Source organism: Onychostruthus taczanowskii, unplaced genomic scaffold, assembly GCF_017590055.1.
Source record: "Onychostruthus taczanowskii isolate IOZ18803 unplaced genomic scaffold, ASM1759005v1 scaffold2, whole genome shotgun sequence".
Taxonomy (NCBI): domain Eukaryota; kingdom Metazoa; phylum Chordata; class Aves; order Passeriformes; family Passeridae; genus Onychostruthus; species Onychostruthus taczanowskii.
This window is the reverse complement of record NW_024499239.1, coordinates 23,870,930-23,884,338: the sequence shown is the minus strand read 5'-3', so window position 1 is coordinate 23,884,338 and position 13,409 is coordinate 23,870,930. Positions and strand designations below refer to the sequence as shown.

Genomic DNA, 13,409 nt, shown 5'->3' with positions numbered 1-13,409 from the left:
AGGAAACTGTGGTGTCCCCTTAGTTCTGAACTCTGCTGTGTCACACAAACATCACAAACTACTGGGAGCCACTGCAGCTCCACTGACAATTAATTACAGATGAAAACTGAAGAGCTTTGGGGATCACTGTGACATCAGAAACCTTATCCCACTCCCAGCAAATTTGGATGTAACACATAAAGAGAGTTCTCCAAATGATGAGGTTCAGTCCAGACCCTGTGTCACTTGGAAAGGCATTCACAGGAATGACAGATTTTGCTGCAGGACACATCTAAAAATCCAAGTGGTGTATGTGCCACAATCCAAGGGGGAACAATTTAATAGTGCTCTTTGAACAGAATCAAGACTTCTATTTTTCTGTAAAATAGGATCAGAACTCAGCCACTAGTTACATGATGCAAAACCATGCCTTTTTCTTTAAATTTACGGAGGTTGAAAACCTCTGAAATGAGCTCTGAGTCACAGTGGAGGTTTTTCACTCTTACCTGTGCTTCTTGCAATATGAGGGATGTGTCCTGCACTGAAAATGGCTGGTCTGCAGGAGGAAGAGAAAAAAGAAAAAGAAAACTACAGCTGTTCAGAATATGAATACTTGAAAACCTCATTTCAGCCATGAGTTTCAAAGGACAGGCACTCCATGCTGGGAATGGGAAGTGATGGCCTTGAAGCAAATTACAAAGTGCTGCAAATTAGAGACAAAAAATCTATCACCAGAACTTCATACACAATAAACACTTTTCACATACACTAGGGCATGAAAAAACATGAGCAAGAAAACAGCAAAATGAAGTAAAACTTGTGTCAAAAAGAGGCTGGAAATCCCCTGACCCCATTTTCACATGGAAACCACTGGTGCTGATAACTGCAAATGTGTTACTGGAAAACACCACCAGCAGATTTTCTTTCTGTTGTGGTTTAAGAGCAGTAAAATGCAGCACGGACTTAGCTTTACACGAAGGCTTAACTAAAATCCTACTGAACAGCAGCAGGGACTTAAATGGGATTTACTCTGGTGCTTTTAGGTGTGCTGAGGAGGAAGTTTGCTGCTTCCCGAGGTCCCAGGGATGTGGATGGGAGCTGACAGCTGTGTTGGAGGCAACTGGCTTGAGAATTCAACACATTGCGTCGGGTGGGACACTTTGAAAATGGCTGGAGGGGTTTGGAACCACAAGTCTGGGATGTCAGCTCCTCAGGAGATTTATTTTTAGATGTTGATTTGCTGCCCTAACTCCTAGAGTTTATCTGGGGAGCCAGCTCTGTAAGCTTTTCCCAAACTCTAGAAGTTCTCTGTTTACAGAGCACAGACAAATAAATAGTACTGTCACACTGACACATAATTGTCTGCTTCTAATATGCTTCACGTCAGATGTGACACATATTTGTGTCACAAAAAGGTGACACAAAAGGTTATTGTGACAATTTAAGCTACGATCTTGCTCCACTTCATTGCTTTAAATCTTTGACCTTTGAGACATTTGATTTTGGGGTTCTTCCTTACTTTATTTCTTGAGCCAGCAACTCCTTATCCTTTTTAGGCAGCATAAGAAGGAAGGGGGGTGGATGTGTAGTTGAAGTCTGTGTAAGTAACAAATATCTTTGAGGGACTGGCACGCTCAGAGAATTATCTGCGTCATCTTGGGCATGTCCCAGATGCCTCTAACCACCCCAAGGACATACTTTAGTCTGTTTATGGTGGCCATGACACCATCATGACACCCCAAATAAACAGTGCTGCTTCAAGAAAACACTCCATTATGGCTCTGAGCAGAAGTGCAAAGGCAAAGCAAAGTGCTGAGACCAGATATGAGGAGGTTTATTTGTTCTTGTGGTACAGAAAATGAAGGAAGGAAACTCCAGATGAGGATCTGCATAAAACAAACAAACAAACAAACAAACAAACAAAAAAAAAAAAAAAAAAAAAAAGCAGCTGGGTGATCCCAAACCCCAAACCGGATACAAAAAAATGTAATATACAACATGGGTTTAGCATGGGTTTAGGGAGGTGGTGTGCAAGGAGGTCAGCCAAGGAGAGCTGAGTCTGTGTCAAGCTGAAACTCACAGATGGAAAGTGGAACTGCCTTCCAGAAAAGGAAGAATTCTAGGGGTAGCATTCCAGGTCTCCCAAAGGCTAGAAGAGCCAAGGAAGGACACGAGGCAGATGTTGAGGGGCTGATCTGAAGTGTGAGACCCAGGAAAGGTCCATTCTGCAAGAGGCAGACACACAAAGGGTGCAGATGGTGGATGAAAGGAGCAGGACCACTCAGTGTGGAGCTCTGGCTGCTAATGAGGTGCTACCTGGGCAAAGAAGGACTAAGAAGATTAATTAATTTCCTCGAGCACTTGTGACTTTGAAGGAAAATAGTTTACCAAGGAAATTGGAAAGCTGATGGAGGGAAGAAGAGAACAGCTGAAAGACTGAGATCAGAAACCCTGAAATTCCATCTGCAGGAGATAACCGTATTGGACTATGTCATTCCAAAGGGCAAAAATACAGAGACACAAAGAAAGTGTGCATGGAAGCAACTGGAAAAGAAAACAGATGAATAACACAGTTTGTTCCTCCTGGAAGATGTGTCACTGACCTCAACACAAAGGCAAGATGGCTAAAATGTGACATGCTCACTAAATTCAAGCCAGCCTACATGACCTCATGTTTAACATGAAACAATAACTGGAATTTAGAGGCAGAGAAAGCCAAATTAAATAAAGCCATTTAAAAATTACAGTGACAGTCATCCCGTGTTTAAACAAGCTACTAAAGGAAACAGCAAAAAAAAAAAAAAAACGCCCATCACTTGACATTTCCACATAAATACTAGAAATCTTTCTGAAAGATTTACTGAATTCAAAACATGGTATCAGGTTTAAGGAAGACTCACATCACATATCACACTTAACAGCTTTAATTGGTGCTCAGACAAATGATCTAATGCTACACTCTGCCCTTGAAACTATTGACTTTGACTTTTTTTTTTCCAATTTACAAATAGTAAGGTTGGAGTGAACTGAATAAAGGAAATATAGGTTGTGCTGCCTTGTCCCTCAAGCAGAACAACCAACACTATGAATCCACTGCAATGAGAAGAGAAAACCCTTCAGTCTGAGGCAAGGAGCAAGCTGGGAACAGACAGACTGCAGCAGTCACGGTCATTTGGAAAGCCAGCCTTAATCATCTGAGGTGGAAACTGGACAAGAAAATTAGGCATTTTTGCAAAAAAAACCCCAAAACCCTGTAATAAGGGAAAAAGCCTTGAAACTTGTTAAAAAGGAATTTAAAGTGTTTTATCCTGCATGGAAAAAAAAACCCTCTAGTTGTTGGTTTGGTTGAAATCTTGTACAACATTTAAACAACATTCTCACATTCTGGATTATAAAAACAAAGTTATATAAAAAACCAAAAGGACCCAAACACAAAACAAAATCCCCAACCCAAGCTGCAGAGACTTCAGGACTGAGTCCCAGGACCTCCCTGTTGACAGAGAACTTTTCCTAACCCCACTTAAACTGTCATGTACCAGCATTTCTTTAACATTTCTCCAAACATTTGTTGCTTATAGCCATTTCCCCAACTCAGCCTTCAGTATTAAGCTGAAAATATCAAGGCACTCAGATTTCCTCTCCTATGAGTCCTGCACACCATCAGTGAATTTGAGAGCCCATCTCTCCTATGACTTCAGCTCCAGCTCAGTCTTTTAAAAATGCCTGACCAAAATTACTCAGCAAATGTAACAGGACCTGTGTAACACCTCTGATCCACTCTGAGACCCACCAAAACCACCGTGCCAGATGAATCTGCCACCACACTGCTCCCTCCCACAGCACCACTCCTCAGTCCCACCCTGAGTCCTTTTGCTGCTAAGCTTTTTGTTTGATTTGCAACCACCTGGTTTTGCACTTGCACGACTGGCACCTTTCTGCCCATTCTTGGACAGCACCGAATTTTTGTGCCACCCCAGAGCCTCCTGTCACCCTGCTGCTGCCTGCAGCCTTTGAGTCAGCAGCATTTTTGTCAGTGAGCATTAGCCTCATTCTTTGTCAAGACCTGCAATTCAAATAATGCCACCAAAAGCAGATCATGTTTAAGGCAGGCACATGAATCAAACTCCTCTTTCAGCACTGCCTCAGGTCACCTGTAGCCTCTGCTGCCATCACCTTCTCCACTCTGTATTTTCCCACTAAGTGCATCTTCTGCTGTCTACACTTATTTAGCACATCCTTCACCAAACGGAGGAAAATCTCATCACTACCCAATAAAAGCAGTCATAAAAGAGAGAAGGTTGCTCTGGCTCAACAGTCTTTTGTTTATAATGGGCCACTTTTCCAATCAGTCATTTACCCCAAGTTTGGCTTTTCACTACTTTTCAGATCATAGCCCAAAGTCAGTGTCCATCAGTCTTGTCCCTGCCCAGATGGCTTTTCCTTTCTGAAGCAGGAAACTGGATTACTCTGCTCCAGTCAGACCAAGAGATAACCTCAAACACCCACATAAAAACATTGAACATGCATTTCAGGCTCAAATCCTGGAAATATTTTGCGCTTCTGAACTGATCCCAAGAAATGCACACAATAAATACAATTTCCAGTTCAATTATCAATCCACTAGGAACAAAATGTACTTACTTAAACAAGCCATGTCCAAACGATGCAAGGAAGACTCCTGGTTTTTCCTTGGGAAATGGGGCTGCAAATGTGGCTGTCAGCAATTCTTGGCAGCCAGATGTTCAATGTTTGTTTTACATATGTTAAAGAAGCAACTTGAGTCTGACAAAGCAGCATCTTAAAATATTAATTACCCAAGAAATATGAAATCCCACTTCAACAGAAGGAGACTGCATTTGGTTTTTTGCAAGTTTTTGGCCTCAAAGATCTTAGAAGTGTCTTTGCTGGGATAACTTGCAGCTTTAGGGCTGTTTTCTGTTTTGTTTCACAGAGGGAACAGAAACAGTTTTACCATCAAATAAATTATAACAGATGACATTTTTAGCTCTAAATGTTCAAGGCAAAAAACTTGCTCTCTTCCACAGATAAAATTTCACTGTACATTGTGCTCTCTGCATAGAGACCCACAAATTTCAGTTTTGTGATTTGCAGCCTCTTACCCTTTCCCGAACTGAGGAGGAGGCTGCTCTGCAAACCTTTCCACAGATCCCACAAAACCAGCTCACCACGTTTAGGTGGATGCTCTGTGCAGACTGATAGTGAAAACAGAGACAACAGACCACCAAGGAGGTTCCTGTCCAGGTTGTTTTGCCCACCACGGATTTCCCTCCTGAAGCAGCTAAACTTTTGTCTTTTTTTTTTAAACTTTGCAGGGATGAAGAATGTCTTACCCAGGAGCACAGGAAAGGTTTGAACAGCATCCAGCTGGAACCTAACCTGCCTTGAACACAGTCCTGCCTGTGCTCAAAGAAACAAACTCCTTCCATAAGGCAAATACAATTACATCCTGCTGCAGCCTTCCATCATCACAGAAACAAATAAAACAATGGACACCTCTCGTGTTGGACTTCGGCAAAAGACATTTATTATTATTATTACTGCTGTTGTTGTGTTGCTGTTGTACCTCCTCTGCTCTGCCCACAGTGGTGGCATAAATGCTGTTACCACATTGTAGCTGATGATGCCGGTGTACAAATCAAAATCCATCTTAATTTCAAACTCCATTAGAAACACAGGAAAAAAGATCAACATTTACGAAATGTAAAGGGAAAAATGGTATGGAAAGAATTATATTTTTTTTTTTATTTTTCAAGCTTCCAAGACAGTATTACAAACAACAGAGAGCAAAGTAAAGCTAGAAATGAAATACTTGACAGCATCTGTTTAAAAATTACAGCTAAGAAACCTAATAAAAGTTGAATAAACAGTTACTAGAAATAAAAATTTTTACACATATGATATTTGTCTGGGATTTTTATTTCTTTAAAATAATTCATACAAATGGTTACAGTCACAAACATGATTTTAACCAAAAATATTGCTAGCCTACCACATTACCAGGAAGGAATCAATGTAGGCAATGAAATGCTGCTACTTTTCAGTAGTCTAGTGCCTTTTCCAGATACCACCAATAATATATACTTTAACTGGTGACAAAAAGCACAATGCTCGTTTATACAAAACCTTTTTGTTTTCCTCAAAATCTCTTTGCAAGGTTGTCTTCATTTTGAAATAAGGGAATTCATGCCAAAATTAGGAGAAACTGTTTTTCTTTTGTTTACTAAATTATTCTAAAAAATAAGACAAGCAGGTAGAAAAAACAATGCACTGTGTGGCGTAGAAAGAAAAATGGGAAAAAATTCATTGTCCTGAGAAGTTTGCCAACTGCCTCAATTTTGGGCATGTTTGAAAATATAAAAGAAAGGATTTTTAATCTCAAAACTGGTTTGCTGAATGCCTCCCTTATGTTTTTCCTTGTTGACAGCTAAGCAAACAAACCCTTTTTAATGTTCTAGAAACTGTACACAGACAAGTACATTCATGATATAATTAACTACTAACTTCTCTTGCTTAACAAAGAACCCATAGGACACAGAAACAGTGAATCAGTCCACTGGACAGGGACAAACTACAATTTATACGGAGGAAAAAAATGTTTCCAAATCTTCTTTTTGTCTCCCACCTTTTCCTTTTATACTGTATATTGGACCAGTTTCTAAACCAATAATCATCTCCTCCTGTAAGTTCATGGTTTTGCCTTTGATCAAAATCCAGGGTTTTGTTTTGTGTTGTTTTCCACGCTGGGGCTGACGTCTCCGCTGTTGGGAATGCTGTTGTTGGCTACAATTGGTCGCTCGGGTGGTCTCTATCAGCTTCTGGTTTGACAGTTTGGCCGGGGGAAGGAGCATGGGGCGGGTGGGCTACAGCAGGGAGGCCGTGTGATAGAGACATGGGGTTGGGGACTATTCCTTCTACTGCTGCAGGTATGCCAGTGGAAGCCACGCTGACAACGCCCGGGGGATACCTGCTGGGAGGAGAAAGCAGAGCGCACGTTAAAACCAGGAGCTGACTGAGCAGAGAGCCCTCCTGTGGGGGGACCAGCTGTGGCTTTCTCTGGGTCTGGATTGAGGGCACTTGAAACAGTATTTCATGTTTGGACTCAGGTGTTTATTATTTTTTATCAGTAAAACAGTCTCACACTATTGTGAGTTCTGCAGCTTTTCATTAAAAGGCACAGAATGGCCAACAATCTCTTGGTACAAGGTCTTTTAAGACTAAACTATCCCATTAAGAACTGACACCTAGATTATTTTCCCTTTTAACCCAATAACTGATCCCACAGAGCCCACAATGCAGACTTTTCTGCCCAATTACAAAATGCCACCCAAACCCATGAAGAAGAAGGAAGAAGCATGAAGAAGAAGCTCAGGACAACACCCTGTGCCTCCATCTTGCTTCCATCCACAACATAGCAAAAATCCCAAAAGCTAAATTTCTCACCAAGTCATACAGCTACTCTCTATAATCTATGTCACACTTTTGTGGATTTTAGTCTGTCTTGAAGTGCGGGAAACTTTCTCCATGAATGAGGGTCCAAGTCAGTGCTCCCCTGGGGGTCAGGGCACCCCAGAGCAGACAGAGAAATATTCCCAGTGCCCCGGCTTTCCACACCCACCCTGCCTCCTTCTAGAGCTGCAGAGATTCTTCTTTTGCTTTCAGACCAGTTAGAGACACAGAGGGTTCAGCTCCAGGTGAGATGCCACATGCAAATGCTGCTACATAAAGCAAGGGATGCTGTATTTTAACCAAATGAGACAGGAAAGTTTGCCAGATTGTTTCTTCAGATTTAATAGCAGGAGTAACAGCACAGCAAAGGAAACCACCTTCAAGTTTTGCTCCTCTCAAAGCATAACCTCAACAAGAAGTAATTCCAGCTGGATCCATGCAATATATTCTCTACAACGTTTCCTTTTTTTCCCCCTCTTTCATTTAAAATTTTCATTGTTGTGGTTTTAAAAAGTGTTTGTTTGCACTATTTTTGCAGTCTTAGCTTCCTGACAGCTCCCCAAAAAGCCATGACACCCACACACTAGTAAGATGACAAACTATTGCACCTGAGTAACCTTTTCAGCAGCAAACTTGCCACAGCCCTTGTCTGTAGGAGAACCAGTGCCTGCTACAGAAGTGCTTTAGGCAAACTACAACGAAGTGAAATGCAAATACAAAACTTATGCATGGTTTTAAAGATTTCTTCCTCTATCTGGACAAACACTGAGCCTAAATATTTTATGCATTCAGCTAAAGAATCATCCTCTGATTCAGCTCGATTTTATGATGGTTCTGATGTTATCAGGCTAAAAAAAATCTTGCAAATCTACTGTTCCAATCACAAACTTCAGATGTAATTGATGAACACTGGTACTTCACAGTGCTGTACAAAAACACCTACACATGGATTTAATAAAAATATATGTGTTTTTTTAGTCAAATACCTCAATACCTATTTGCAAATTATGTCACGCTGGCCACTTAGCACTGACCCTTTGCCTCCCCTCCTCATCATAAAGTCACACACTCCTCCCTCATTTCCCTCATTCTCTCCTGCTGTACCCTGCCCATCCAAGCATCCTGGTGAGGGCATTATCCATCTGAAAGCCTGAACACAAAAAACCACCACTCACTGCAGCTTTTGCTTCCCAAGTATTTACACAGAACTATGTGGGACAAAAGGCACTTGTCAAGCTTTTTTTCAAGTACATTATTCTGCTGTTGATTTTCTCCTCATGCACAGCTCAATGCATCAGGGAATTTCACCCCATTTCTGCATCTTTTCCATGGTGATACGTATTTCTGCTACTCATCCCAAGTTCCCTCAAACTGGCAGAAAATTAGTGCAGAACTTAGGCAAGACTCAGGAGAGAAAAAAGATGCATGCAAGAACACTGACTTGTTTTTTTGCTTGCACCACAGAAACATCACAGGAACCACTTTTGGAAACACAGAACCAGAGGGGCTCAGCAGGACTGACATGGCACAGGGACAACAGGGACACCAAACACTGGTCTGATCATCCTGGCAAAGACTTCTACACACCACAACACTGACTGCAATCTGGGATGGGTAACGAGGCTGTGACTGATGACACCACCTGCAGGCCAGAGAACTTTGTTCCCAATTGTACACATATTTATAGGGCTTCCTATGCTAATTCCCTCTCCACAGAGGTTCCTTGGAATTAATTTGCAGTTGCTAATGGAATTAGTTGCTTGTTTCAGTAACTTCATTTGAATCTTATTAATCAAATTTGCTTCAATGCCTGTGAAAACTGTCAGACAGTATTGTTTTACCTAAATTTAATTTTGAAACAGCTTTTCTGTTATTCTAGGTGCTTTGCAAGACACACAACACGACACAAATTTCCATTTAAAAGTCCAACACTGCAGCTGTTCTCAACACACAATCTCTACTTTCTAACAACCTATTCCCTGAGTATCAACACACCAGAGCTGGAAAAAAGTCAAGGAGAAGAGCAACTTCTTCAAATGTGTTTTCCTCAGGAAGAAAAGCCAGAGCCTCCCCTTGTGAAAATGGACAGTGCTGGATCAGGAGCACTGAGAGTTACCTTCTGAGCACACTGAACATTTCAAACTGCACATCTGTAGTTCCACTCTGAACTCCAAATATCCAAATATATGTATGTAAGGACATTCCCATGGACATCAAATCATAATCACCAGGATTCTACCTGCCAGCACCTCACCTCAGGTACAGGTTTCCTACAGACTTTTAGTACCATCCAGAGGCCCCACAATTATTTTTCTTGTCCTAAAACAACACAGTGGCAGCAGCCATGCTCCACTGGTACATGATACCATGCTCCACAGAAACTGTACTTGACCACTCCTAACCCTGCTTTGCAATCCTCTTTCTGTAATTTCTGTCCCTTTTTCATCATCAGTGTTGCTCAAATCCTGTCTCTGAAAGGGCATATAAACTCAAGCCTCTACCCATGAGCATATGTATTCTATATAACTTTCCCTTTTGCTGCTATTTATTGCTTTTCTAATCTTTCCGTTTTTTCTGTTCTTAACCAGGAAATACATCCTCTCCAGCACTTCATGAAGTTCCCCTCTATGTTCTTCCTCTGGCAGCAGTAAGTTGAAATGATTTCCAGATAGTATGTCCACTGAACTAATTTTTTGTGAAAGCAGAAGTGAGCAGCTATACCTCTGAATTAATTAATATTCTTCCACTTCCCCTGTGTAGTCTTAATTTAGGAGGAAAAATACAGTAGCCCCCTTAATTACAACAGATGGGCGACTTTAATTTCTGTTTTACGCTCATCTATCTTTTAAATGGCAGATGCACCTTGAACTCACTACATTAAGCTCTGTTAAAGAAACTGAGTCTGTCCTAGAAGAGCTGTAATTTTTAAGTGCACTCTGTTATCATGCACTGAATCTGAAAACCACCAGTGAAGAACCTCAACATGAAGTAACTCCTGAATTAACCAACATCCAGCTATTCTCATCCAAGCACCTCTTCAGTACTTAGGTATTCATAGAATCATGGAATGGTTTAGGATGGAAGGGACATTAAAGATCATTTTGTTCCAACCCCCTGCCACGGACAGGGACACCTTCCACTAGACCCAGGTTGCTCAGTGCCATACCCAGCCTTGTCCTCCACCTGTCAGGAGGCAGGAAGATGTGTGCAAATGTCTATAAATGGTACAACCACTGTTACTGGCTGTTGAATTTCTCTGTGCCTATGACCTGCCTGCTCTGTGACACAGGAAGTGGCAGGGGGCTATTTCACAGGCAGATTAGTAACAAACACATGGTGATAACACAAGATCAGGGTATGTTATGCTGCTTCACCAAGACCACTACAAATAATTCCTCCTCAGGAGTATTGCTGATCTTTACTCATGGGAGAGGTCCTGTTTGCACGACCTTTAGTGCTGATAGGGTGTCTTACATTTCACACAGTAAATGGTTTTGTGTGCCCCAGAATATGATGATATTCAGATGATCTAGTTTACAATCTGCTGACTAATGCTGAATGTTCTGGGCTTATGATAACATCTGATAATTTGAGATTTCTGTTCTACATCAAAATACAAGTGAATTATATATCCAAAATAAAACAGCCTCGTTAGTTTTAATTTACCAAAAGAGGTATCTGCATTTTTTAACATATCAGTTATTATCCTAGGTCTTATCTTCTAATGCAATTACATGAGCGTGATACAGTTATTAGCACATCTGAAACATTGGGACTATCTGTGAAAGACTCCAGAACTCACTTAGCTCAACATCACCTTGGATCACGAAGAAAAGATGGAAAAACTTGGTTTGAACCATCAGTTCTAATGTTGTACTTAACCCAGGCAGGAATTAAGCATCAGCAAACACTGCTAATGAAACCAATTTCTTCATAAAACCTGAGCTTCAAGTGATGCATATTTTGCATTTCACACAGTAGTAACTGCCTTTATCCACATTCAAATACTATTTTATTGCCCCTCCAAAAAGCTTTTAGCATTTATTGTTTAACTATTAACTCCTGCCTCAAAATTCCTAAAATTAGTTCCATTTTGCATTTGAAAATAATTAGATCATAATTTTACAATAAATTTTGTTTATCGAAAAAACGGACTGAAACAATGTCTTAAAAAGCCACTCAGTTCTGTGTTTATCCTGCTTAAATTGAATACATATGGTCTTTACCTTGTAAATCATTAACTCCCCCAAACATTCCTAAGTTAAAATTAATTTCTGGCTGCAAAGCCTGCTTCTGCTGGACTTGTGACCCCCAAAACGAGAACAAAAAGCTGCATTTTATTTGGGCACGGACCCCTGTTCTTAACTGCCATGACAGGGTTGGAGTTATTACCTCCAGTCCAGCAACACCTGCCTTTAAGCCCCAATTACATTCAGCCATACCCTCACTACCCCAAACTGAAGTCCAAGAAACCAGATGCTGTGTGGAGGAGAACACGTGTGCTTGAGCTTCTCATTTAAGCAAATAAAAACACCCTTCTTAGATATTTAGGGTTGTTGGCATACTTCCAAAAATAAACATCTTCAAGTGCTGTGATCACCAAATCCAAGTTATTCTTTTCCCTTGGTGCACTTATGGCTCCTGATGTGGCAGAGGGTGGTGACACTCATCCCTGACACCCCTCCATCCCTTTCTGATGACATTGTTCCAAGTTACTGGGACAGGATAACTTTGCTTCACTTCTCAGGAGGGCACAGCTGGGCTCCCATGTGGAATAACACAAAATCAGGAATCCCCCCTCTACTAAAAGTATGGGGAGTCCTCCTAAAGAACAGCAAAGGTAAAGCAGATGCATGAGCAAGGACAGTGGAAGGATGAGGATTAGGATAATGAGGTATGACAAAACAGTGAGAGGACTGCACTGCCCCTTTCCTCAAGGCATTGAGTTAAGCTGGCATTTGGAGCTTTCTGCCACTTTCATCCTACTTATGTGTAAATATCATATTGGAAAATACAAAACTGCAGGTGTTTTTCATAAATAAGAATTGTCTGAAGACGGCTACTAATAAGAATCTGCTGCTAGAAGAGCTGCTAGGGGTAAAGGGACAGAAAAATACTCTGGAGCAAACAAAATAACTAAGGAATGTGCATATTAGGTGTAAAAAATTGCCCCTTCTATTAATTATTAAGACCTGCTTTCACAGTTGACTGAGAATACATAGATCAAGTCTCTCAAATGCTTCTGCTTAAAAATTAAACATATAATTTAGAAAAAGCTATTTTAAACATATTTTCATAATCACCACAGGCTGTTGCACTGTTTTCAATACTGAGTTACTTGTTCTTTCTTGTGTCTGTAGGCCACAAAACAATGTAAGTTTATTACTGGAAGTCTTTCTGTAACCTACAGCTGCATCATTACCTTCAGAAAAGGAACATAACACTTCCACTGCAACACTGGAGAAGACCAGAACTGTTTTACTTGAATATACAAACAAATGCATATTGCTCACATACAAACCCAAGGAAAAAAAGACTGTAAGAGGATTTATAGTCAGACACAGCATGACTGACATAAACTAGGAAAACAAGATTATTCTCCTGAACACAACGATTACAAAACCAATATAGCTGGTGTGCAATGCAAAAGCACTTCAGTCATTAATAGGAAGGTCTTTTATCTATTCCTGAATACCTACACTGAATTATGGAGGTATTTCTTCTACCTCTTCAGCACACTTACCTGTATGCAGCACCATTAAGCTCTGGATGAACAACTCCAGGGTCCATACTGGCCCAATGTGTAGCTGCAGTCAAGTGATCTTTGTTAACACAGTTTTTCAGACTGTCTGGAATACGACCTAAGATGAAGCAAGGAAAAATAAATAAAAATGTATAAAAATTGTGTGCCTTATACTCTTAGTATGTCTATGTTAAAAATACTTACAAATATTTGTGTATTT

At 40.7% G+C, this 13,409-nt stretch overlaps 1 protein-coding gene across 8 annotated transcripts in view; it reads right to left on the bottom strand.

The window, feature by feature from the left end:
* Nucleotides 1-5,499: 5,499 nt before the first annotated feature.
* The window catches only part of CTBP1 (C-terminal binding protein 1), a 238,276-nt gene continuing 230,366 nt past the window's right edge, over nucleotides 5,500-13,409 (bottom strand). For 6 of the 8 annotated variants that reach the window (XM_041402642.1, XM_041402643.1, XM_041402645.1 and 3 more), the window contains 2 exons: nucleotides 13,190-13,307; nucleotides 5,500-6,967 (listed from right to left, as the gene is read on the bottom strand). In XM_041402642.1, the coding sequence (XP_041258576.1) occupies nucleotides 6,781-6,967; nucleotides 13,190-13,307 (305 nt within the window). In that variant the 3' untranslated portion in view covers nucleotides 5,500-6,780. The remainder of the gene's footprint in view (nucleotides 6,968-13,189; nucleotides 13,308-13,409) is intronic. The other 2 variants (XM_041402644.1, XM_041402646.1) reach the window with 1 other exon arrangement.